Here is a 24,168-nt window from a genome sequence, read left to right on the forward strand (position 1 = left end):
TTACTATTACAATTTTACAGGAGCCAAAATGAGCCGCAAAAACTTTTGGGACCAAGCAGGGGCAATTTTCCAATAAATATCCTTTAAATTGAAATGTGGTGCATTTAAAAACTTCCACTGCGATCATGCGTTTATTCACCGCATTAGCTAATTCAACAAATTGATCAAACAACCTGCTTTTTGGCTGGTAAGTGGGGTATTACTTTTCAGGATAATGACAGTTTTGACCCCGCCGTCGTTGGATCATGAGGTCACCTCGCTGTGAAACCATAACTGAAAAATGTAAGACTAAAAGGGTTATCAGATGTAAGACGAGAACAAAAGTGAAAGCAGAGATGGTGGGGAAACCAGTAAATTGGCGGATGAAAGAGGAGTGAGAGGAGAAATCGCTCTTCTCACTGGGAAGAGGTGGAGGCAGTGGAGAGAGAAACCATGAATAATAGGATCGATCTCTGAGATGGAGATGAAATAAATAGATTAAAGTGAAAAGGAGAGAGGGACTCTGTAAGAGGAAGAGAGAGCGGAGAATCAAAGGAGTGCGGTGATGGATCCGTGTCTGATGAGCGATGGGAGCTGAAATAAAGGACCAGGGAGAGAAGACATAATGAAAAACCTGAGCACAAAAACAAAATCCTCACAGTGGGTGATAAAAAAAACTTAGAAAAATAAGGCAAGAGTATGCTGGAAAATAAAATGGAGGAAAGTTGTACATACGTTAACGAGATGGAGAGGTGAAATCTTTGTCTGAGTCCACGGAACATGGCGAAAGACTTGGGCGGGAAGGATCGGGCGGTGACGGTACAGTACGGACGCTCAAAGCCTCCTGCGGGGCACTCGCAGCGGAAACCGCCTCCTGAGAGCTCCCGGCACGTCCCGCCGTTGCGGCACACACCTGGGACACATTTTCCCTGTCGTCGGTCAAACTCACAGCGGTCACCTGAGAAAAAAAAAAAAGAATAACCATAAGCCTGTGAAAAGAAAATCTGCAAAAACATTCCCTTGAAGCCACAAAACCACTCACACTCTTCCTGTAATTGCCTGCTGTACAGATTTGGATAAAGATAAACATTCTGAAGACATTTCCACCCTCATTGTCTGTATCAATAAATTATCAGTATTTGGTTTCAGAGAGACTTTGAGGTCATTAGAATTCCCAGACACTGACCTCACTGCACTCACTGGCAAGTCCACTAAAACAAACACATGCATGCTCGGCTGAACGAGATTTACTCTAAATTCTAGCAGGCTTTGTACACCCCGGACTGAAATTACACTAATAGAATATGATGGCCTCCAACTCATTAACTGATTAGACAACCAGCATGGCATACTTTAAGCTGAATGACATGACAAATATCCAACAGAAATGTTTTGTGTGTTTTCAATTTCACGCGACTGTTCAATTGTAACACCAAGCATGTGCCTAAATAGACTCAACAACTATAACTGGTTCTTCATGACTGACTGTATGAACACAAAGAGATTATATGTGTAACAGCATATATGAAGCCTCAAACATTTAGGCGTGCAGGGAGAGTCTGTGACTAACGCAAATGTTCTCCAGAAATAGAAAAATAAAACTCCAGACTGCATCGATTGTAATTATAAGTGTTCCAAAAATTACAATTAACCAATAAATCATTGAAAAGAATCCAATATTGCTGTTTTATTGATAGCTCAAGAAACAAGCTTATAAACAAAAGAAGATATAGGCTGCTGACGGCTGTCAATTGCTCTGATACACTGAAATGTATTTGAACGCCTGGAGAAATGGCCACTAATGTTGAAATATAAACAATAAGATTCCACTCACTGTCCAAAAACATGCAAGTAAGGTTAGTTGGTGATCTTGAGCAGGTGTTGGCTCACATTGGCTCCAGTGCTCCACAACCCTCAGCGCGATAAAACGGTACAGAAGATTGGCACAGAACAGTTACGGCTACATTAAATTGGAAACTACTACATTTAGTTCAATAAGTGCTGCAGAAAAAAAACAACACTTAATTGACATGTCGGCCTGATTGGTAATGGCTTTACTCGGGGCGATTGGTGAAGAAACCAGAGAATGGGGTGTATTTGATGGGAGTTTTGGGGGAAAAAAAAGAAATACAAGTACATTTTTTTCAGGGTTAATGCCACAAGGAAAGGGATGTGGACTTTATTCTCTCTGTGATAAACAAGAAGGGGTGTGTAGCTCCCTCCAGCTCCAGGTGAGTCACACTTTAGTTTTCACTCAGTCCTCAGTTAATCATTTTCCAACAAAATTACCAAACATAGCAGCAGAGAGGCTGACCATGCCTTTATAATCAGTCATCAAAGTGATATATTCAGCATTGCAATCAGCTATTTACAGTCCTTGCTGCTAATGTGTGAAGCTTCAGTCCACTCAGTAAAGGTTGTGTTGTGTTACCTGAGAGCGTTCTGCAGATTTTGAAGGAGGCTACTTAAAGTGAGGGTCTCGAAAGGCCCCAATCAATAAGCCTGTGCTTTTTTTTCTGCACGTCAAATGTTAAAGGAGAGTGCTGCAGGTTTCCCTGAGCTGCATTCACCAGATGCTTTAAAATGTAAATTAGCTCTTGATTGGATAGTGGAAGCAGCAGGATACTGATTCCTGAAGAGTAGTTGTACAGGACTGACATTTATTATTCCTCAAATCAATGTGGACACCCCTCTCCCCCCCAGTTTATACTGACAGTACAGAGAATGAGGCATATCTTTGCAGGTGATATAGGAAGAAAGAATGTTTTCCTGCTGAATTTGATTCTGTTTCTGGAAAATTGAGAACAAACAAAAACACCATGAAGAAATCTGCAGACAAGAATAAACACAAATTTGGCTGCCAGTCAAACAAGCGCCTGTCTGGACGGTCTCGGGGGGGCATAAACACCCACACAACACACACATTAACAAAAAAAAAACAGGTATGCACACAATCTATTCGGTTTTCACCTTTCCTTGAGCATATTTGGACACACATTGTCTGGCGTTTAGCTGCTGCACACCCACACCCAGTGGCCTCCATGTAACCAGAGCAGGCAGGGCTTCAGTGTAGCCTGAAGACAGATGGCTCCTTAAGGACCCACTTTGCAACCTGCTAAGGGCTCCGAGTGTGCACGCACGCACACACACAGACGCACACACATACAGGCACGCGCACACACACACGCGCACACAGATCATTACCCCTGCCCTCCAGGCTGTCGAGTTTTATCATGTAACTGTTTCTGCTGGCACTTTTTGTTTGTGCTGCTTTTAGATGCCAAAGATCCCACTGGCAGAGTCTTCACACACACGCACACACGCACACACGCACACACGCACACGCACACGCACACGCACACGCACACACACACACACACACACACACACACACACACACACACACACACACAGATGTTGCTAGTCACTGTTACTCATGATCGCTTGGACATGCGTATTTATTTGACACACAGCACATGCAGCTGCACGGCCAATTTCTCACACACATACAGGAAAAAGCCCTGGCGCGCACACACACACACACACACACACACACACACACACACACACACACACACACACACACACACACACACACACACACACACACACACACACGGGTGGACAAACACACAGGCGCTGGAGGGCGAGTCAGGACCACATGCTGGCAAAGGAGCTGTGAAAGCGCAGGTTTCAAACACTGATACTGATCATTTGTGACATGTGACGAAAACATACACTGACAGTATGAAGTGTAAAGTCAAACAGTGTTTAGCTATTTGTGCAAGAATTTAAGGTGGAATCTGTTTGAACTACCCTTTGTTCAGTAGTCCTTTAAACACCAATGCTTTATTTGTTGAAAACACAGGAAAAGGCAGACCAGGAGCGTAATTAGATACTCTGTGTTGCTAGAATTTGGTTAATTAAGTTCGCTGATCTCTTGAATTAAACAAAAATGTACTCCAAAAACACTATAGGATATATTTCTGCACAAGCTGATGTATTTGTAGCTACTTACTATATTTTTTATTATTAAATGTAAGATAGTACATTCAAAATCATGCATGTAACATGTGAGTGTAACAAAAGTAATGTGATGTAACAAAGTATAACGTGATGTAGTATAACGAGGTGTAGCAGAACATGATGTAGCAGAACGTGATGTAGAACAGGAAAACAATGTAAGATAACGTAACCTAGAATAGCATAGTGTATGTCACATAATATAACTCATATGAGATACAAAATCAATAAGTATTTTGGTATACGATGACAAAAAAGGTAGTCCCAACTAAAAATGTGCAATAAGTAAATAAATAAATCCATTGTTTAAGATTAAAAGCAACAATATAGAACATGAAATATTTCAAATAAGTCAAATTTATTAAAGAAAATTCTTACACCACAGTCTTATTGAATCATTAATGTGAGATAATTGCATAATAGGCACTGCTGATTACTGTTATTTTTCAATTTCAAGAATTCATATGGATCTAAATTAAGTTGTCGTTGTATCAGTTAATTTTCTACGTAACAATAGTCCTATTAGACATCACCACTCCTCCGGCCGCTGATATCTGTCACTTCTGGCCGACAAACATACTCTCGCACCATCATATCAGCCCAAGGAAACACACGCACGCGCACGCACGCACGCACGCACGCACGCACACACGCACGCACACACACACACACACACACACACACACACACACACACACACAGTGAGATGCCCAGTCAGAAGTCCAGCTCAGCTTACAATGGCCTAAAGACATTCAAATGATCACATCTGTCTGTTCTTGTACAGCTTTCTCTCATCCTCCTGCCCCTCTCACTTTAGGCATATACCTCCATGTTAAGTGCACACAACAGGGAACCAATTAGGCCTAAAAACCACACACAATCACTCGCAGTCTCCCTGCCTTTGTCTGTTGGAGTTGCTCATCTGTACAGACCCTCTCATTAATATTAAAAGAAATAAATGCACATTAATGCTCATGAATTATGCGTATGTGAGACTTGAACACAGACACCTACACACACTCGTTCATTATGCACACCCACTTGTGCTCAAGTTTGTGTACTGGGAGAAAATAAATTGACAGGCCACACAAAACCACACACGGAAGAAAATATGCATGCACACACATTCAGTATCTAAAACGCACATGCACACACTAATTAGAGGTAGAAAAGCAGAGCAGACGTGATCTCACTCTGACTCAACGATGGGCTTTTTATTCCCATCCTTTGCCCAGACGGTGTGAAGGCGTCCACTTCATTGAAGTACTCACACTGATCAGCAGGGACAGGACACACACACACACACACACACACACACACACACACACACACACACACACACACACACACACACACACACACACACACACACACACACACACACACACACACACACACACACACACACACACACACACACACACAGAAATGGACAAGGACAAAGTGTGTAATTGCTCATTCGCCAACTCCAACTCACATGAACATAAAGGTCAAACAACCACTGAACAGCGGGTGTCCGACACCAGGATAGCACTTAGGATTTCACACGGAAACACTTTGTCTGTTCACACAGATGGTTCCCAAAACCAGAAAGTAAACGTACAAACCCACGCAGACGAGACACACCGCTTGACGCATATATGCAATGAAAACAAAGAAGCACACGTACCGATACACACCCAAGCATACAATAATAATAATAATAATATAAACATTATTTGTATAGCACCATTCGAAACTCAGTTGTGCTTTTTCATTAGAATCACAATCAAATTTGCCACATACAGCCCAGATAGATCTCGAGTGGGCCGGACTGATGAAATAGTGCAATAGTAACATTTAAATTTTAAGTTTTTCTTGATTGTGGCTTAGAGAATATGTGTTGAAAATGACCTTACTTTCGCAAAAACCAAACAATTACTACGTAAAATGACTACATTCTCAACATGAAGCCAATTGTAATGACACCTTCGGATGAAAGATAAATGGAATTCACTTATATAGCGCTTTTCAATTGTGTGAGCATCCCCAAAGTGCTTTACATCATCAGTTGCATTAACCCATTCACCCATTAATGTAGGCTGTGACCAGGCAAGGTGCTGTCATTCCACTGGGACCAATGTGGGGTTCAGTGTCTCGCTTAAGGAAACTTTGGCATGTGGACAGGTGGCGATGGGAATGGAACCTACAACATTTCACTTGGGAGATGGTGGCTCTACAAACTGAGCCTTGCCGCCCTTAAAATACAGTAAAATACTGTTGGGTCTTTCTCTTTTCCAATGAGGACAGAGAATGAGACCTTTATCAAAGCCTCAAAATACTAATTAAACACGAGATATGGATTGCAATATAACATCTGATAAACAAATTGTAGATGATGTCTTCCAGTCCAGATGAAAAAGCTCTTCCTCATCTTAGACCCAATTTTTACCAGACTGCATCATGTTTGTTTTTCTTTTCTTTTCTTTGCTTTCATGGGTCTCTTAAAGAAACATTCTTGTAAAATGTTCCTCAATTTCCAGCAAACACAATGATCGATATTTTGTGACCAGCAAATGACAGCAGAGTGGTGCAGTTTGCATGTTCATCCATGTTTTTTTGCTGTTTTTATTTACATGTTACACTGGGTTTCTTACATGATCGAAAACACATGGTGGTTATATTGAACCTCTAAATTGTTAGTGAGCGTGTGTCAACTGGATGTGGGTCCAGCCAGTGTGACTCTTGATTGAACTTGATAAAGTGTTTATAGACTGATGGGTGAATGGAAGTTCATATGACCCACCCACATTTCCAATCGCAAAAGTTTTGAGTCTTTTTTTGTCTTTGTAGTTTGAAAGCAGAGAACTAATTTCAATAGCCTTTTGGTATTTTATTCTTCCTCTCTCCCTCTTCTCACTTCTTGATCCTTCCTCCCTTTTGTCTCTTCCCCTCTACTTTACATCTCTATATATAAAATCGCATTTTGCTTTTCCTCTCTTTTCCCTTCCTGCCATCATCTCTCCCCCCCTCTTTCTTCCTCCATGCCTGACTTAATGCATTCACACCACCCCTTCATTCACGCCGATGTTTTATTCATCAAAGCTAGTTATTCTTCAACCTCCCCCGGCATCTTAGCTTGCTCCGCCCAATCTCCCACCCCCATTTTCACCACCACCACCACCACCACCACTACCCCAACCACATGGTGCATCCCCAGAGGCCACCGAGCTCCCACTTCCTTCCCCCCTTTTCCCTTCCTCTTGTATTACGCCTGTAAAACTCGCTCTCACTCATTTTTTTCTGGGTGTGTGCGCCTTCTTTTTTCCTCCCTTGTACACCCCCACAGGAACAGATGCCTCAGAGGCTAGTGCAGAGGTTGAGTGATGTGTAATGAGTCAGAAAGCTGCATATTCAGTAAAATGCGAAATTATGACATGTTGATATTAATAAATGAGCACTGCATCTGTCTTCAAATTAATTTTACATATTTCAGCTCTTATGCAAGTGGCGTTCTCTTCTCTGTGATGGAGTTCAGGAAAAACCCTCTGGTGTGAATGACATAATGGCTTTTTTTTTTTTTTTTTTTTTTTTACTAATTTCTGGTTAACTTGGGGGTCCTGTGCTTTCCACAGTTTAATTTTGGACATGAGTGTCTTTCTGTGCGGAGATTTTTTCTTTCTTTTTTTCTTTTGCTGCTTATGCATGTGTGGTTGATATGGGAATACTCCTGCATCCTTTAGAAGTTCAAAGGCATGTTTGTTCAGGTAACTAGTGACTTTAATTTGACTTTAGTCATGCAATTGTATGTATTTTTGTTAATCCTGTGATCTGTTCGGGTTGTTTGATGGATCTGTCCCCATTAGCTGGGCTTGGCTAATTAAAGCAGAAAAGACAAGATTCAACAACTCAACTCACTGAAATTCCAGTTTAGTGTTCCACAGAGATAGAAAATATTGATATTACTATTTAGAAATAAAGACTAGAACCATACAAGATAAAAGCATGAGAAGGTGAATCAAAACTAGAACAATTATAAAGATGAGACACAAAGCTTAGAGTAGAACCAATTGCAAAGCAATTTTCTTCAACCACACAGCTTACGTTCAATCACGCTGCTCAAAGTGTCTTGAGAGAAAACACTTTGATATTCCACTGATGGCGAAGTCGGTTTCCATTAAACGGACACTTGTGACCTTCGCCTGGAAATCAGAGGTTAGGCATGAGAGCCGGGATGATGTCATCAGGTGACACTGACGCGCTGATCGCTCTGGGGGTCACGTTTTCCGAGACATGTCCTCTAATGGGAAGGTCCCGTCACGCAGTCTTATTAGCTGTTCCATTATTCACTGCCTGCTGAGCAGCAGGACTTAGAAGTCAATGATGTCCCTCCTTCATGTCTCTCTGTGGAGTTGAGTGCAACACCGAGTTAACAGCACAACATTATGACACTGTCAGACGCTATGTTTTTATTTTGCAGGTGGAGTCAATGCAAAAATAAAATTGATGCAGCTGAAACTGAGAAACTGTTATTCCAAATACACACTTTGTGCTTACTAATCCAAAGATCGTGCCGACCCATAAACCCACGGTGTAGCTCTATTAACGGCTGGATTTGCAGCTTCAAGCTGAGAGCCTCAAGCAGACATGAGGAGCAGGCCACACAAGACAGTTAAGCTCGTTTCCCCTTGAAACATTGCATAGAGAGATTTGATTAATTTCCCTGTTTAAAGCACGGTGAGGCAGTGGTAAGCACGGTTCCCTCACCGCAAGACAAGAGTTTGAATTCTGGACAACGTCTATGCGTGCGGCGTTTTCATGTTGTCACTTTGCTGCCATGGGCTTCCAGTGGGTACTTCCCTACACAGTCCAAAAACAAAAATGTTCAGGTGTCAAACATAAACAGACACCTGAACAAAACTGTCCTGGAAGAGGCGCCAATCTGTCTCGTCAAACCACCGCATGCTGTCCCAGTGGTTGGCGCTCTCGGCTCACAGCGAGAAGGTCCTGAGGTTAAACACAGCCCGGGGCCTTTCTGTGTGGAGTTTGTATGTTCTCCCTATGTGTGTGTGTGTGTGTGTGTGTGTGTGTGTGTGTGTGTGTGTGTGTGTGTGTGTGTGTGTGTGTGTGTGTGTGTGTGTGTGTGTGTGTGTGTGTGTGTGTGTGTGTGTGTGTGTGTGTGTGGTTTCCTCCCACAGTCCAAACAACATGCACCGTGTGTCTCTGAGCAAGACCCTCGGCTCCCATCAGCTCCGCCTGAGCACAACTGTGTGGCTGCTACCGATGGGTGAGTTGGGGGAAAGAATTTCCCCTCTGGGGATTAATACATTGCAATAAAAAAAAAATAACCCAACAACAACAGAGACTTGGATTGGATCTGTCAATACAAAAATCTTGAAATGATCTCTAAAGTGCAGGAGGAAGCAGTTGATGTTGGTCAAAACCAGCGTTATGTTCCCCCTTTTACGTGCTAAAGTTAAATAATGAGTCACAGGATTCTGAACCAACTGGAAATGTGTCCCTGTCAGCGAGCCTAAAATAGAGCCCTGTGGAACCCCATATGACAGAAAGAGAAAGAAATCAAATTAAAGATCACCAAGGCTAACACAAGGTTTTCTGACAAAGCAGACCTAAACAATTCCAAACGATGCCCTGGAGGTGCTGTAACCAAGACACTAAAATGTTGTAGTCCGCTGTATCGAACACATTGATAAAATCCAGCGAGGAAAGAGTCACAGAATCTGTTGGAACACGAGCAGTGAAGATATCATTGAAGACATCCTTCTGAGCAGAAAGACAGTTTGCAGCTCCCAACGCTGACTCGGGTGAGCCCCCGTCTAGGAAAGTATAACCAAGCTTGTACTCGTCCATGTTTTACCAAAATCACACTTTGAGATGCAAATATATTTGTGTTGAATGTATTCTTACATTCATACTTGGATAATCTCACACTTTTTTTAACCTCATATGTTCTCTCTTCTCTTTTTCTACCAACTTTCTGTTTTGTTTTTCACTATATTATTTGCTTCTCACTCGCTATGGATCCAGAATATACTCCAACATTACCTTTATCATTACCCTCCTGTACACTATCTATACAGTTCATGTCATTGTGTTTGTGTATGTCTATACTTCTATTGCTTCATATTCATAGTATTTCTCTTTCCTACAAGTCTCTTTCTGCCTCAGTGCCTTCTCACCTTTCCTTCCCTATAATCTTTTTTCCCCTCTTTCCAGTAACCCCATTTCCACTTTCATCTTCCCTCCACTTTCTACCTCCAATCCTCTCTTGCCTGTTTTATTTTTTTCCTTTTCTGTTTACCTTTTTTAGAAGATCAGATCCTGGACATTGATAACAATAACCTTCCACACTGATATTTGATTCCCTTCAGCTTTATGTCCACACTCTGGAGCACTTCCTTTTTAGTCCACCTCCTCTTTCATTTCCTGGTCCTTCTTTGATTTCTACAATCATTTTCGCAAACACCCTTTAAACCCCCCCCCCATCACCACCAAACATGAAAAAGAAGAAATAATGCAAACAAATGCCAACATTGTTTTGAATTTCATATTAAGTGTTTGAGTTGCGTGAATGATGTTTCCATGAAATACTAACCAACAATCCTACTGTTTATGTTTCCACCTATTCCAAACACTGTTTGGACACCATGTTGGATGTGAATGAAAGTGGATTAGAATGGTTTTCAAACCTCATTAACCCATTATACACTCCCAATATACAATGAACCACATATTGAAACTTAGACATTACCTCATGAAATATTAGCTCAATTTAAACAATTAAAAAAACAAAAACAAAACATAGAACTTCTTCACAAAAAGAACAACAACCAAAGTCTAAACATTAATCGAACATTTAGGAGGGAAATGACAGGGAAAAAAGACAAAAGAGTACAGACAGACTGGACTGTACCAGACTACACTCGGTAGGCTACTGCACAGGACAGTGCAGATGAACTGGACTGACAAACTCTGAAGAAAACAACTGGCAAAAACACACAAAAGAAATACTGTACACATTAGAAAACAAAATACACCTGGGTGAGCACAGAGGCAGGCAAAGGGACTGTAACATAATCAGGAAACATGGCAGAATAAAAGACACGGAAACTGGGCAAAGCCCCAAACTGACAGAACTATGACCAAATTTCACCAAACATATCTCACAAAAAAAGTTGGAGTGAAGAAAACAATTGAAAAATTAATCAGTAAGAATGTTTGAAAAAGTGACCAAACATTTGATGCGCCGATGCCACTTATTAAAAAGATGAATACAGGTCAATAACATGACTGGGTAAAGAGGCAGGGCCTTGCAAGGTGTAACGATTGGAAGTGAAATATAGGTTTATTATCAATCAACTTTAATATTTTTATAAGAACAAAAATGACTTCAATAAGTCATCTGATGTGAATTTCGGCTTAAAAGAAGAAAACTAGACTGTACATGAACCACTCGAGTGAGAGACCTGAGGCATGTGAATTATTCCTCACCTCCTTTCCTTTTCCTCCCCACACTCTTCACCTTATCTTGCCAAAACTAATTTAGACGCTTCTTTCCTTCCTCCTCCACTGCTGAATGCATTTATCCAACTCAGCTCAGCAGATACAGTCCCCTGCAGTGTATTTTCTCCATACAACATGCACATTTCCAAATCCATTATGCATTTTGACCGATCTATTTCCTTCATTTTCTTGTACTTGTGCTTGTTCCAGAGCCTGGTGGCTCATGCTGTTTGCACCCCACGATGTTTTAGCTCAGCCTCCACAAGGGAAATGATCACACACGCACACACACGCACACGCACACACTTTTCTGTAATCTCTTGTCTTCCACATGCAATCATTTACTCTATTAATGACCTCTAAAATTAATGTCATCCTCTGACCTCATCCGGTGCCATTATCTCCTTCCCTCGCTGGTTTTTCCTCTTCACCACAGACGTCAGCTCTCTTCTCCCTCGTCCACCGCCAGCGGATCACTTTAACTCTCATTTCTTACTCATCCCATCTGTTCTAACGTCCCCTGTCTTTTAACTCTGTCGTTTGCCCGATTTATCGCCACATGACTTCCTCCCTGTGACGCAAAGTGATTCTAATTCTACCTTTATTAACCTCCTGTCAGTTTTCTTTCTTTAAATATTATCACTGTCTTTCCACTAAAGAGTGTCTCGTTCACTGTTCACATCGGGCGTCATCGTTCTGAAACTAATTGGGTTTTCATTTGTCTCCCAGTGGATGTTTCTCTCCACACAGTAAATTCTTACAGTCTTTTAGCCACATTGTAATTCATTTCACCATAATTAGCCGTGTAATTTTTGGTGAACACTGTCGATGATAAAAACACAAAGTATAACCCATTCACTGCTCGATTTAAGCTTTAATTATTGCGTTACATTTAGTTTTTCTCAAATGTGTTGACAGAAATAAATGAATTTCCAATATTTACTATTTTGGAATTATTCACCAGATTCAAATAAGAAAAACGGTTTTCCTTGGTTTCATATAGAACAGGAACTTGTATGTCTCAGAGCATGTAATTAGCTTACATTCGGTTAATAACTAGTTCTGATTTCATGGTTCAATTTTTGCCTTTGGGCATACATTCAGTTGGCTTAATGTAATTCTTCTGCTCCATCACATATAGCCGAGGTGAGCACTGCAAGTGTGCCACACTGAGAATGAGCCATGCTTATACAGAATGAAGGTCAGATTTCAGTTGTGTGGAAAAAATTGTATTTGTGCATTTTGCCGTTAGATTTATTCTTTATGGGGAAACTATTTCTCTGGACCGTTCAGTGTGAACACGTGCGCAACAGTAAATCGTACAGCTGCTATCCACAGTGCTGTTGCAGAATCCTTTAGGGTGAAAAACATCTCATTCAAGCTTAATTATCTAAAATTCCAAATCATTATTTTACATTAGTTAGGTCTGAATCATTGCTACTGAATTTCTTTGGTCCACCTTTCATTAGCGTGACACTTCCACTTTTATGTATTAACTAAACTAATCTCATTTTAAATGATAAACAACTTTTAACTAGTGGTGAGAGGCGATTCCCTCTCCTCTTCAAACATGCATGTTTCTGTGGTACGACTGTTGTGGTCATGTGTTGTCTGCTGTGACCGATCAGGCTCCATGTGTCATAAAAATCTCATAAATGTTGCATGCAGCAACAAAATGACTTATTTATTTACAGCACAATACCAACGTTTGGCATATATTCCATGTATTGCATTACAGTAATAACCATTCGTCTCATATACTGTTTCATTCAACTGAGTGGGTCATGGTGGGCCGGATCTGATCCCTCCGGACTCTGGGCGGAGGCAGGTCAGCAGTCCATCACAGGGCACACACACACACACACACACACACACACACACACACACACACACACACACACACACACACACACACACACACACACACACACGAGCCCATAATCAACCAGAGAGGCACTCAGAGAGTACGAGACACAACACCACCTTGCAGCCGAACACCATACTATATAAATATCAAACATTACATATAATAAACAGCTACAAAACGGTTTAGTGATTAGCACCGGTTCAATTCGGGAAAGACTTTGATGGAGGCCTTCTTATTTTTTTATGTTGTTGTTAATGACTGTCTCTATTTTGCAAAATAAAAAGTTGTTTTTTTTATTCTAAAGATGACACCTGATTACTACCAGCAGAATCAATTTTGATCCATTTAGAGGAGATGTGAAAGAAAAGAAATACAACTAAAAAAGGCCCCACCTTTAACAGAAATGTGATCAAAGGTGTTTCCTCAGCTGACTCGCCATTGCTTCTATTTGCAGAATGTATTGTACGAAATCTCTTGCGTTGCACCTCAATTTTCGTTTTTGTGCCTGTTTATCTCTTTGTGAATTATGTAATCCTCTCATTTGTGTGATAATTTCCTGCACAAATCCATCCACTCCCTGCAGAATACAAGCAAACAGAAACGGAAGCAATATTGTTTCCAGATCTTTCTCATGTAAACAGGGCTAAACGCACACTAAACGCTCATTTCAGTGTTCCTGTTTGTGTGTGAAGTCATTTACTGTGTTACACATACAAACTGAAAGTGGAATTTAGCGTACTTTCTTCAGGACCTCAGTGAATGAGGCCCAAAGTTTCTACTAAGTGCAATGCTTTTCAGTAATTCTTTAGGTTTTTTAACTTGTGACTTAAGAGACTTGATGCAACATAAGTGAAGTAATGAGGAGTTGAAATCTGAATTAAAAATCTCTGATGAACACATTTTGACCTGGAGCGACATGAACGCAATTCTCCCCTCTGGAGCTGCACATGAAACATCAAAGGCATTTACATGATGCCATCATTTTAAATATCTGAGAATTATAAGACGCATAAAGACCTGCAAAAACAAGGAAAATGGTACGATTTTTATGTTTTTGTTGGTCAAATGGGAAACCGATTGAGGTTTTTCTTTTCTCTTCATGCAAATTGACTTACACCCCTTCACCCATCTTTCAAACTCGCTTCACCCAGATCCACCAATCCATCGAGCAGAGAGAGAAATGCACCAACACACACATCCACACAACCAGGCAATTTACAGTCATCAATTTACCCAACATCTATGTCATTAAGTCAAACAAGGAAGCTGATGCACCCAGGGAATTGTGTCTCTCCAGTATCAACTGATTCTAATAATATAATATCATTTGCAAATATGTCCTGCAGCTAAGGGAGACACTCGATAAACCTTTTGGGTTACTGAGGAGAAATCATTACACAGACAAGAAAAAAAAAAAAGGGGGGGGGGGGACAGGGAAACCATGCAGACGCAACATAGAAACACCAAAAATATAGTCTCAACCTGGGTTTTTCTCAGTGTGACGTGAAAGTCCTAACCACTACACCATCATGCTTTCTCCATTGAGGTTTAATCAAAATGACCATATTAAATATACATAATGGCAAAAGTTAATTTCCATCATAATTTAATTCAAAATGTAAATTATTTCAATATTTCATAATGTTTTTGAAATACTCACAATATATTATATTTCATTTGATCTTTTTTCTTTTGAGCATGAGACCAAACATATTTTAAAATTAACTGACAAATAATAAACTTATTTTCTTAGATGTCCCTTTATATTTGCTTCTGTTTCTTTGATCTATCCGTCTTCTATTCATCGCTATGTGTCTTTTATTTTAATGCTCTTCCTTTTCAATCAAACTTTGGCTAAATTAGTCCCAGATGACTATGAATGAAGGCAGAAATCCCCAGACATACTGACACAAACTAATTTTAGAGTCACCAATTCAACTAAAATGTATGTCTGAGAAAACAAGAGTACCGGGAGAAACACGTATGTACAAGGAGAACGTGCAAACTCTGCAAGCTGAACTGTGAAGTGAGACTTCTAACCATTAAACCATCCAACTTTAAAAACACACACATCACTGTTCTATATTCATCCTCCTCCTCTCTCATCTCATTCTCCAAACAAATTCACTCACTTTATTCCCTCACCCTCCTCCTCTTTTCCCAACCAAACAAATTCAATCTTGCAGCCTTAACCTATTTCAGCTCTTTAACAGTTATGTCCCTCCATCCTTCTCTCTCACTCACGACTGTTCTATTCTTCTTTAAGAGACTCGACTTCAGCCTCCACACACAGCTAATTTGCCCTTTGTGCTCGTTTCTCCTCCGTATCTGCCAGATTAAATTTCGCAGCGCAACATGCATATCTGCTTAATCACAGGCAAAACTAATCCCACCTCTGCCTACCGCACTCCGTCTCTTCCCTTGCTTCTGTTTCTCAGCCTCTCTCTGTGGGATAGAAGCATCTCTTCACCACAGCCGAGTCATTTCAGCTCTACCTGCGTCCTCTCTCCTCGCCACTTTATCTCCTCGCAAACTAATTTACTCCGTATCCGTGCCTGTCTCTGTCTCTCATCTCCTCTTTGCATCTCTCAGCTGTCGCAGGCGTATCCTCCACATTATATCGCAGCACAATCTGCATAATGTGCATCTTTATTTTGTATTTTTTTCTATTGCTTGTGAGTCTCTTCTCCTTCACTTTGTGTTGAACAATTCTGTCTTTCTGTCTACTTTTATCTGTGCTTTTAAAGTTCACTGTCCACTGGGAGCTTCTCCTAATACCTCTGAGGTCTCCTTCGGGCTTTCGGGGTTAATGAGCGTTGCATATTCTCTCAATGCTGCAGGCTCAGCGTGTTTTTTTTCCCTATGACGTGAATGTTCTAGTTTTAGAGACTGATATAAATTCAGCACATGAAGTTCTGTTTACAGCAAGAGATGGAACTCTAGGTACAGTTTATTCAGCTGTGCAGTAAGTTGCCTTGACAAAAAAAAAAAAGGATCCTAAAGCACAAACTACACACAGTTGGTGTAACCTCTTTTTCTCTCTCTCTGTTATTTAAACCAGTCTCCCTGTGACGGCTGCCTTGAGCTGACCTGAAACCCATTCCCAGCTCTTGTTGATGGCAGATTACACCCTCAATATGTCACCAGTCCATCATAAAGGAAACACAGAGACAATCATATTCACACTCGGAGGCAAATGAGATAAGCCAATTCACTGAACACACATATCTTTGGTCAGAATTCAAACACCTGGAAGGAAAGGCCCAGAATCAAACCAACGATATTATCTCAGTGATGAGAGACTGTTGACTGCAACACCACCATACATCCCTAGTTTGTGTTACTACATTATAGATATAGGCTAAAGGAAATTGTCTGCAATACATTCATGTACAGAGCACAGAATCTCTGAAAGCAAAGTAAACCGAGAGCAGTTGATTTTAACCGACACACAGATGGCAAATATGTGAGAACCACTTGACTGAGTGACAGGTTCAAAACATCAAGCCACTTTCTTGGTGGAAGCGGTTTTCTGGTGTAAAATATCACGACAGCTGTCAGTATTCCCAGTCTGAAATAAGTCCCCTGAAGGACACAGATGTCAGGTCACGAGGAATTAAATGAAGATGCAATCTTGAATTATTTCGCAATGGCAGAAAAGAAAATGCAATCGATATAGGGAATAGTGACTAGTTCAAATTTCTCAAAAATAAAAAATATACACCTACAACAGTATAACACAGATATCTTGTTATTAATCATTCCATAAAATTCATAATACTCATTATTTAAGACATGAAACACATTCAGGCTTTATTGTTTATTTAAAGACTGGAGTAATGACTCACTATGTGCACTTTTATTGGGTTAGAATAAAAAGTTTGCTAATATTTATTATTTCACGTGTGTTTGTTAAATTTATATAGTGTGATTTGGGAGGAATATTGCCCCAATTTCATATTATCATTAATCCTTAATCCAATTACTGCTCCTTCATTCCCCATAGCATAATAATACAGCCTTTATAAAATATAGTTTAAAAATCCAAGCGAAGCAGTTCGACAAGCTTTCACACGTCGATAGTGAAACCCACACAGTTTGCTCTATCGCCATGTAATAATATGAATGCCAGACCTAATTCACATTAAAAGAATATATATAATTGTTGTGATTACAAGGATTGTACTTATATTAGTGAGTTTTTATACGTCACCTGTTGCAGACGTGGTTTAGTATTCCAGATTTTTTTCATTTGCATTAGCTGCAGTTCTGAAAATGTGTTTTATTTACATAAAATAAATAAATGTACACTGTACATTCTTACTCGTTTTTCATATGATTCTCTCCTCCTCAAAAAAACACTCCTGCCCCTCTTCAAGAATCCCACACTGGGTCGAGCTTCTGATCAGATATGACACTGGCTGCGTTTAATGCTGGATATTATTCTCACAGTAGTTACTGATTTGACAAACTATAGCATGTAAAAAAAAGAAATAAAAAAAAAACGCATGAGAAGTAACATCTGCAACTTAGAATCTGTTAATAAGATTCAGTCACTGAAGTCTAAAGGTTAAGGGAAGACGCGCAACGCTACTGCTTCTACACTTACACCTCATTGGACTTTCATTAGTAGCAAATGTCAAACTGGGCCTGTGTGAGCAAACATGTTTCAGCTGCTCGTTTTAGGGTTTTCACAGTAGATCATGTTTGCTTTTACACAACTTGTACTCCAGATGCCCTTCCTGAGGGAACCTGAGCAGTTGGAGGCCAACGGTCTGACTCCGTGGTGACCTACCAGCAGTTGATCTTGACATGAACATGAACTCACAGAAAACTTTAAAAAGCCTGAAGGTTCACGGATCAATCTGAAATCTGGTTTACACTATATTAAGATAGAAAAAAAACTGACTTTAACCCAAGTATGCACTGCAGTGGGGTGAACATCGAGTGCATGTCGACTACATTTAACCTGTGGGCTAACACTCAGGATCCAGTTGTGGTTTGAACGGAAACGCTGATGCAGTTTCACACCATATCCATAGCACTATCTCTGAGGTTGGCACCACAAAGAAAGCTTGACCCTTTCTCCACAGCAGGGTTTAACATCTCATGGGTAAAAAAAAAAAAAAGAAAAAGAGAGCTTTAACCCACGTTCATCTTGCAATCCTCATTTAACCCTGCAAGGATTGAATATAGAATTTAGAGTAGGGTCATATCGAGGTTGCAGCTATTAAACCACGTGCTTATTGTCATGTCTTTAATCATTTTGTGAGCGGAGAAGGTGAAGATGTTAAGTCATCCTTTAGGAGATTTTTACCTGCAGCTCTTCAGAAGGACTGACAATCCTTGTGCGAGGCTTTGTTTTATGTGCCCCAAGAAACAGCAGCAGTTGTTCTCTGATCACACCTGACTGATCTGTCCGACGCGGCTGTTTTCAGCCCAGAAATATTCCTCCCTCAGCGAGAAAAAAAGAAAGCTTCCAGTCTCGATTAAAAACCCCGGGCTTAGTTCCTGCTTGTGGGACCAATCCACAGAGTTTCATGGAAAACCAATTCAAAGCCGCAGCGAGTGTATGAGGGGATGGATAAACGGAAACCCGAATGAGGGATGGAGCAACCTCAGTTGGGAGATGTCTGGAGATTTCTGTGCGTTGCAGAATCAATCCCTCCCTATTTATTCGTCCTATTCCATCTCTTCTCTTCCCCACTGGCCCCGGGGCAACAACCAGATACCGCAACACCCAACGCCTACACGGGGAAAAGCGCAACCAAGAGGACCCAGAACCCATCTGATTCCCCTCGCACCTTCTCCAACCCCTCAGTCTCTCTCTCTCTCTCTCTCTCTCTCGCTCCCTCTCACAGCTCTTTGGAAGTGTCTCGCCCTGCTTTCTCCCTGCAGGTTCCTCTCACTGAATTCGCCCACCTCGCTCGTCTTTCATATTCCTGTCATGTCTGTCTCATCTCCTTTCTTCATTTTTTTTAATGCCATACCATCTTTTCTCGCCACCTCTCCCGGCTGCTCTTTCACTCTTCTTTTCTCATTTCATTCAGTCTCTCACTTCACCAGCTTTCATTCTCTCCTATTTCTGGCTTCATATCTTTCTTTGCCCTCAGCATAAAGGACCTGTCTTAGCATGTTTGCTGCATCCCCCACACGATGTGAGAGGCAGTCTGAAATGTGTTCAAAATGTTAATATTTTGTTATTTGGGTAGCCTTGTACTCAAAACAGCCTAATTATTGATGCAATTCAGTAGTGCTGGATTATTGGTGGGGCCACACAGTGGATGTTAATGAAAACAGTCACCTGAACCACACAACATATCAACACAGAGTCAGTGGGACGCTATGGACAGGAGATTTGTCCATAGATTTCCAGACTTTGGTCTCACAATAACCAGCTGATGTTTGGAGGTATGACAAAGTGTTTTGGGTTCCTCGTTGGGTCGGCGTGGATGTCTGGTGATAGAGGGAAAAGTTGTGAAATATGTCTGGACAAATCTTGTTTATTTTTAATGAATTTATACATAGATCTGCATGATTGTAGAGTTACTGGATGAAATTGGTAAAAGTTTAAACTTTCTAAAGAGAGGTACAGTTGACTCTTGACTCATGGAATCAGATTATTCATAAAAAATCTTTTTTGCACGAGACATATTTGATGAAGTCGACTGTATAACACAAAGTTCACCTATCTGTAGCCAATTATTTATTTATTATCTGTGGCTCCTTTCCTTATCTTTCTCTTCACTTTACATGTCTCTTCATGTCTTAAACTTTCTAGACTCCCTCCATCTCTTTCACGTCTACTTTCTGTCTCATCCCTATCTCTCTCCTCATCTCTCTCTCTCCCTGTTTTTTTTTTTTTTGTGCCTCAGTGTGGGAGTTTGGAAAACACTCCGTCTCTCTCATGAAAGAAAGGAGTTGCTTCACTCCCTCAGCTCTCTTTTGATTTGAAATAAAAGACGATGTGAAATATCCCCCAGACACAAGCGCACACACTGACATCCGAAGCATCTATCCTCTCCTCCATCAACTCAACAGCTGAAGCAACGCGGCAGAACAAGGGGACGGAGGGAAAAGGAGGGATGCAGCCTGAAATGAGCCTGGTGTATTGGGGAAAGTAGGAGAGAATGAGGCGTTTGTGCGAGTGACAGGGTGAGTAAGAAGGGGCCAAATTAAAAAAAAAAGAAAAGAGTGAGAAGGTTTCTGTGGCAGCCGTGGTGTGTGTGTGTGTGTGTGTGTGTGTGTGTGTGTGTGTGTGTGTGTGTGTGTGTGTGTGTGTGTGTGTGTGTGTGTGTGTGTGTGTGTGTGTGTGTGTAAGACTGCAAGATAGAGAGAGGAGGAGGAGGAAGAAGAAGCTCTCCCAGGAGGCACAGTGTGTGTTTTCAAGTTGTTCAGCTCAACATGACAAAAGAGTGAAAACACAGCAGATCAAAAAGGAAGTCAGTGTGGCACAAGAAGAAAAGAAGCACAGACAGTGAGTTTCCCAGGGCGGAGATAAAGATTACATTAAGACAAAAACAAACAGACAAATACACACACTGCACCCCGGGTTGCTTCCTTTCAAGTGTGTCATCATAAACAGCATCTATCTCTTTATATTTCAGGTCAAACCAATCACATGTACACCAACCATGAGTCAAATTTCTTAAAGATCTCCTTCAGATTGGAGGTATTGGCTCTCCTGTTTGCTGTTGTTTGATAAAAGATAAGAGATAAGATATACATTCCTTTATGTGATTTTATGGATTTTTATGTTTTGAGTTTCACATACTTACATTCTCTTGAGTGCGTCTTCAAACGAAAGAATAAACACGTAGAACACACATGACCAACATACAAGTGTCCCTTGAAAATTATTAACAAATGAATGTGAATCATAGCCATCAATTTTTAAAATCTGTTTCATTTGAAGGCTTCAAAGTACCTCAACACATTTGAATTTGCATATAGAATTATTAGTTATCTCAATATTAGTGAGAATACTTTCAAACTGCACATAAAGACCTGGTTCGTGAATTTATTATAGCTTCATAAAAAATGAAAATAAACAAATCCTGTATGAACAGAACATTAAATCAGAGAAACATTAATGTCCCAGATCATTGTTACTGATCGCAAACATTTGGCCTCAAACCCTCAAGCAGAGACGACAAACTTTAAATATTTCTGACTGCTTGCTGGTCATCTCTGACACTATTCCCTTGTGATTCCTTCAAGTTCATTGTATACCATGTATACCAGACTTTTTGATGAGAAAATGGATGAGTATAGAACTATGTTTTATATACGTTTACATTTGTTTTCAGGTATATGTAGTTGAAGGAGAAGTTCAGTAAGCTACAACTGTGACATGTACAACAATCTCAATGAAAAAAATCGTATTTTTAAATGATAAACCACATGTTTAAAAAGTTTTTTTTTTTGGCTGGATTCACCTAATTAAGTTCTTGTATATAATCCAAAGATAGAGCACAGAAGTTTAACATTCTTTGTAGAACTTGCTATTTGTCACATTAGTTATAAATCATTAGAATAGGTGCTGAAGTTTATATTTGACCTGCACACTTAACTCCCGATTCTCTGGAAGTATTTCACCTGAAGCATTCTGTTGAACAACCTGTTAATATACAAGCTTGCAAATCATAAGTAGACTTTTCAGTCAGTTTTAAGTAGCTACAGAGAAAAGGTCACACACTTACAAAAGAATAGCCCATAAAAAGGAAAGACATACAGTTAGAAGCCAGTGATTTTCATTAACTTTAAGCAATTTGGTCCAATTTGGGCTCTCAAGCTTTAACAACTATCAAAAAGATTGATCACTTAACCCAGTTTTATTCACCATTTTGCTAAAAGCTGATACTGGAACCATTCCACCACCTTTCCACCACCAGACGTACAAAAGCACCCCCCCCCCCATACGAACACGACTGCCACTCACCAGTGTAGTCTTCACGGCAGATGCAGGTGTACCCCCCCTCCCTGCGGGCACACACCCCTCCGTTCAGGCAGGGGTTGGAGTAGCACAGGTTGATCTCTGTCTCGCAGTAATCGCCCGTGAAGCCCACCGGACAGCGGCAGCGCAGGCCGGCGATGGGGTGGATGGGCCGGAACAAGATGGAGGGCGAGGAGATGAAAGGGGCAGAGCTGTTGAAGCGCAGCACCGAGATGCACTTCATGTAGTTCTGGCAAGGCTCCCGCAAACACACATTGTCGTCGAATGGTAGGACCTGAAGGGACAGCAGAGGGAAAATGAAGGATAATGTTCAATGTGAACAACACTCCTATTACAGGTCTGCTTCTGCGATGATGCATTTTGTTGTCCGCTGTACTTTCTTAAAAAGGACTTTGTTCTTTTCATCTTTCTTCACATAGAAAATTATTCTGAGATGTGATAGCATTGAAAACACGGGTGTAGCGTCTCACATTTATAATGGATTTTTTCCCCCCTGTATATTCAATGAGTTATGAAGATGAGTATAGTAGAAAATGAGAACATTAAATGAAAATTACATACAATCACTGGCAAAATGTACTTTCGGCTGGTCCTTGTTACAGGTCACATTACACATTCGGATTAGGAGTTTAGACTTTTTAGCCGTCCCAAAGTGTTTTTTCATTGTTATTCACATTCACCCATTCACAAGCATCTCCATCAGAAACAATTTAACCTGCTCTACCATCTCAGCCATCGCTGTCCTCAGAGGAAGATGCTGGCTCATCACCAAGATGGTTTTTTTTAATATAAAAAATTTTTTTTTAGTACTGTATTAATCCCTAGAGGAGAAATTCCTTCCCACATCGACCCATCAGTAGCAGCCACACAGAGCAACAATTGGGGGAAGCTGGGGGGCCGAGGGTATTGCTCATGGACCCCCGATGCATGTTTCTGGTATAAGTTAATAAGTGATGATCTTCTCTTCGCATAGTTGTTTTAGTTACAAAAGCAATCAGCAAGGCCATGAGGCTGATGTCCAAATACAGGTGCTTGATACTAAATGTATCCGACCAATCCACATGAATATACCAGTATCTTGTGGTCATCTGAAAATAAGCACCAATGCTTAGAGTGGTTGCCTCTTACATGTTCACCATAACGCCTACATTTTATCATGCCAGGGTGAGCCAAAAAAAGAATTTAGATTTACACACACATGCATTGAACAGGTAAAGTTTTGGAAGTTGAATTATGTCAGCAGGCTTGAAAAGGAAATTAGGCAGACAAACAGATGGTAAAACAGCTTTTGTGGACGAAACAGAACTAATGAGTGGCATAAATAGTTGATATGAGATAATTAGATACTTTTTTGAGAGTTCATTAAAGCTAAGGTTCTCATGCCTGAATTCCAACAATGCTGCGTAATACCGTTAAAAGGAAAGGTTGATCTCAAAGTAAGTAACCCACTGAGTTTGACCACCTAGTCTTTTAACCTGTTAAAACTAGCAAGTTAAAACACAGGTTTTGAATTTTATTGGTAGAAATCTTTAGACTTGTTTACTGTTAATATGGACAGAATATGAGGAAAAACACAAAAAGAGAGAGTAAGTGACTGTTGTTCCATAACAGCCTTGCTGTTTTACCTAAGGGACCATATTACTGATGAGGCCCATTAGAGGGACACTTGATTATAAATTGGGAATTCCTGGAGGCTCAAACAACCACTATTAATATTGTTATGTCTATAGATCTTCAAGCTGTGATATTCAAAATGAGGTTTATGTAAATTTGTGAGGAAAAAAGAAACCGAATTCTCTGACAATGTCGCCTCGATTTTAGTGAAAACTTCAAACGTACT

General features: G+C 40.5%; 1 protein-coding gene across 1 annotated transcript in view; it reads right to left on the bottom strand.

The window, feature by feature from the left end:
* Window positions 1-24,168, bottom strand: part of celsr3 (cadherin, EGF LAG seven-pass G-type receptor 3) — a gene marked incomplete at both ends in the record, with an annotated part of 119,486 nt that overhangs the window by 66,855 nt on the left and 28,463 nt on the right. The window contains 2 exons of the mRNA XM_080496409.1: window positions 715-937; window positions 22,314-22,602. Of these exons, the coding sequence (XP_080352535.1) occupies window positions 715-937; window positions 22,314-22,602 (512 nt within the window). The remainder of the gene's footprint in view (window positions 1-714; window positions 938-22,313; window positions 22,603-24,168) is intronic.

Source organism: Blennius ocellaris (genome assembly GCF_963422515.1).
Source record: "Blennius ocellaris genome assembly, chromosome: 5".
In the NCBI taxonomy this organism is placed as follows: Eukaryota; Metazoa; Chordata; class Actinopteri; order Blenniiformes; family Blenniidae; genus Blennius; species Blennius ocellaris.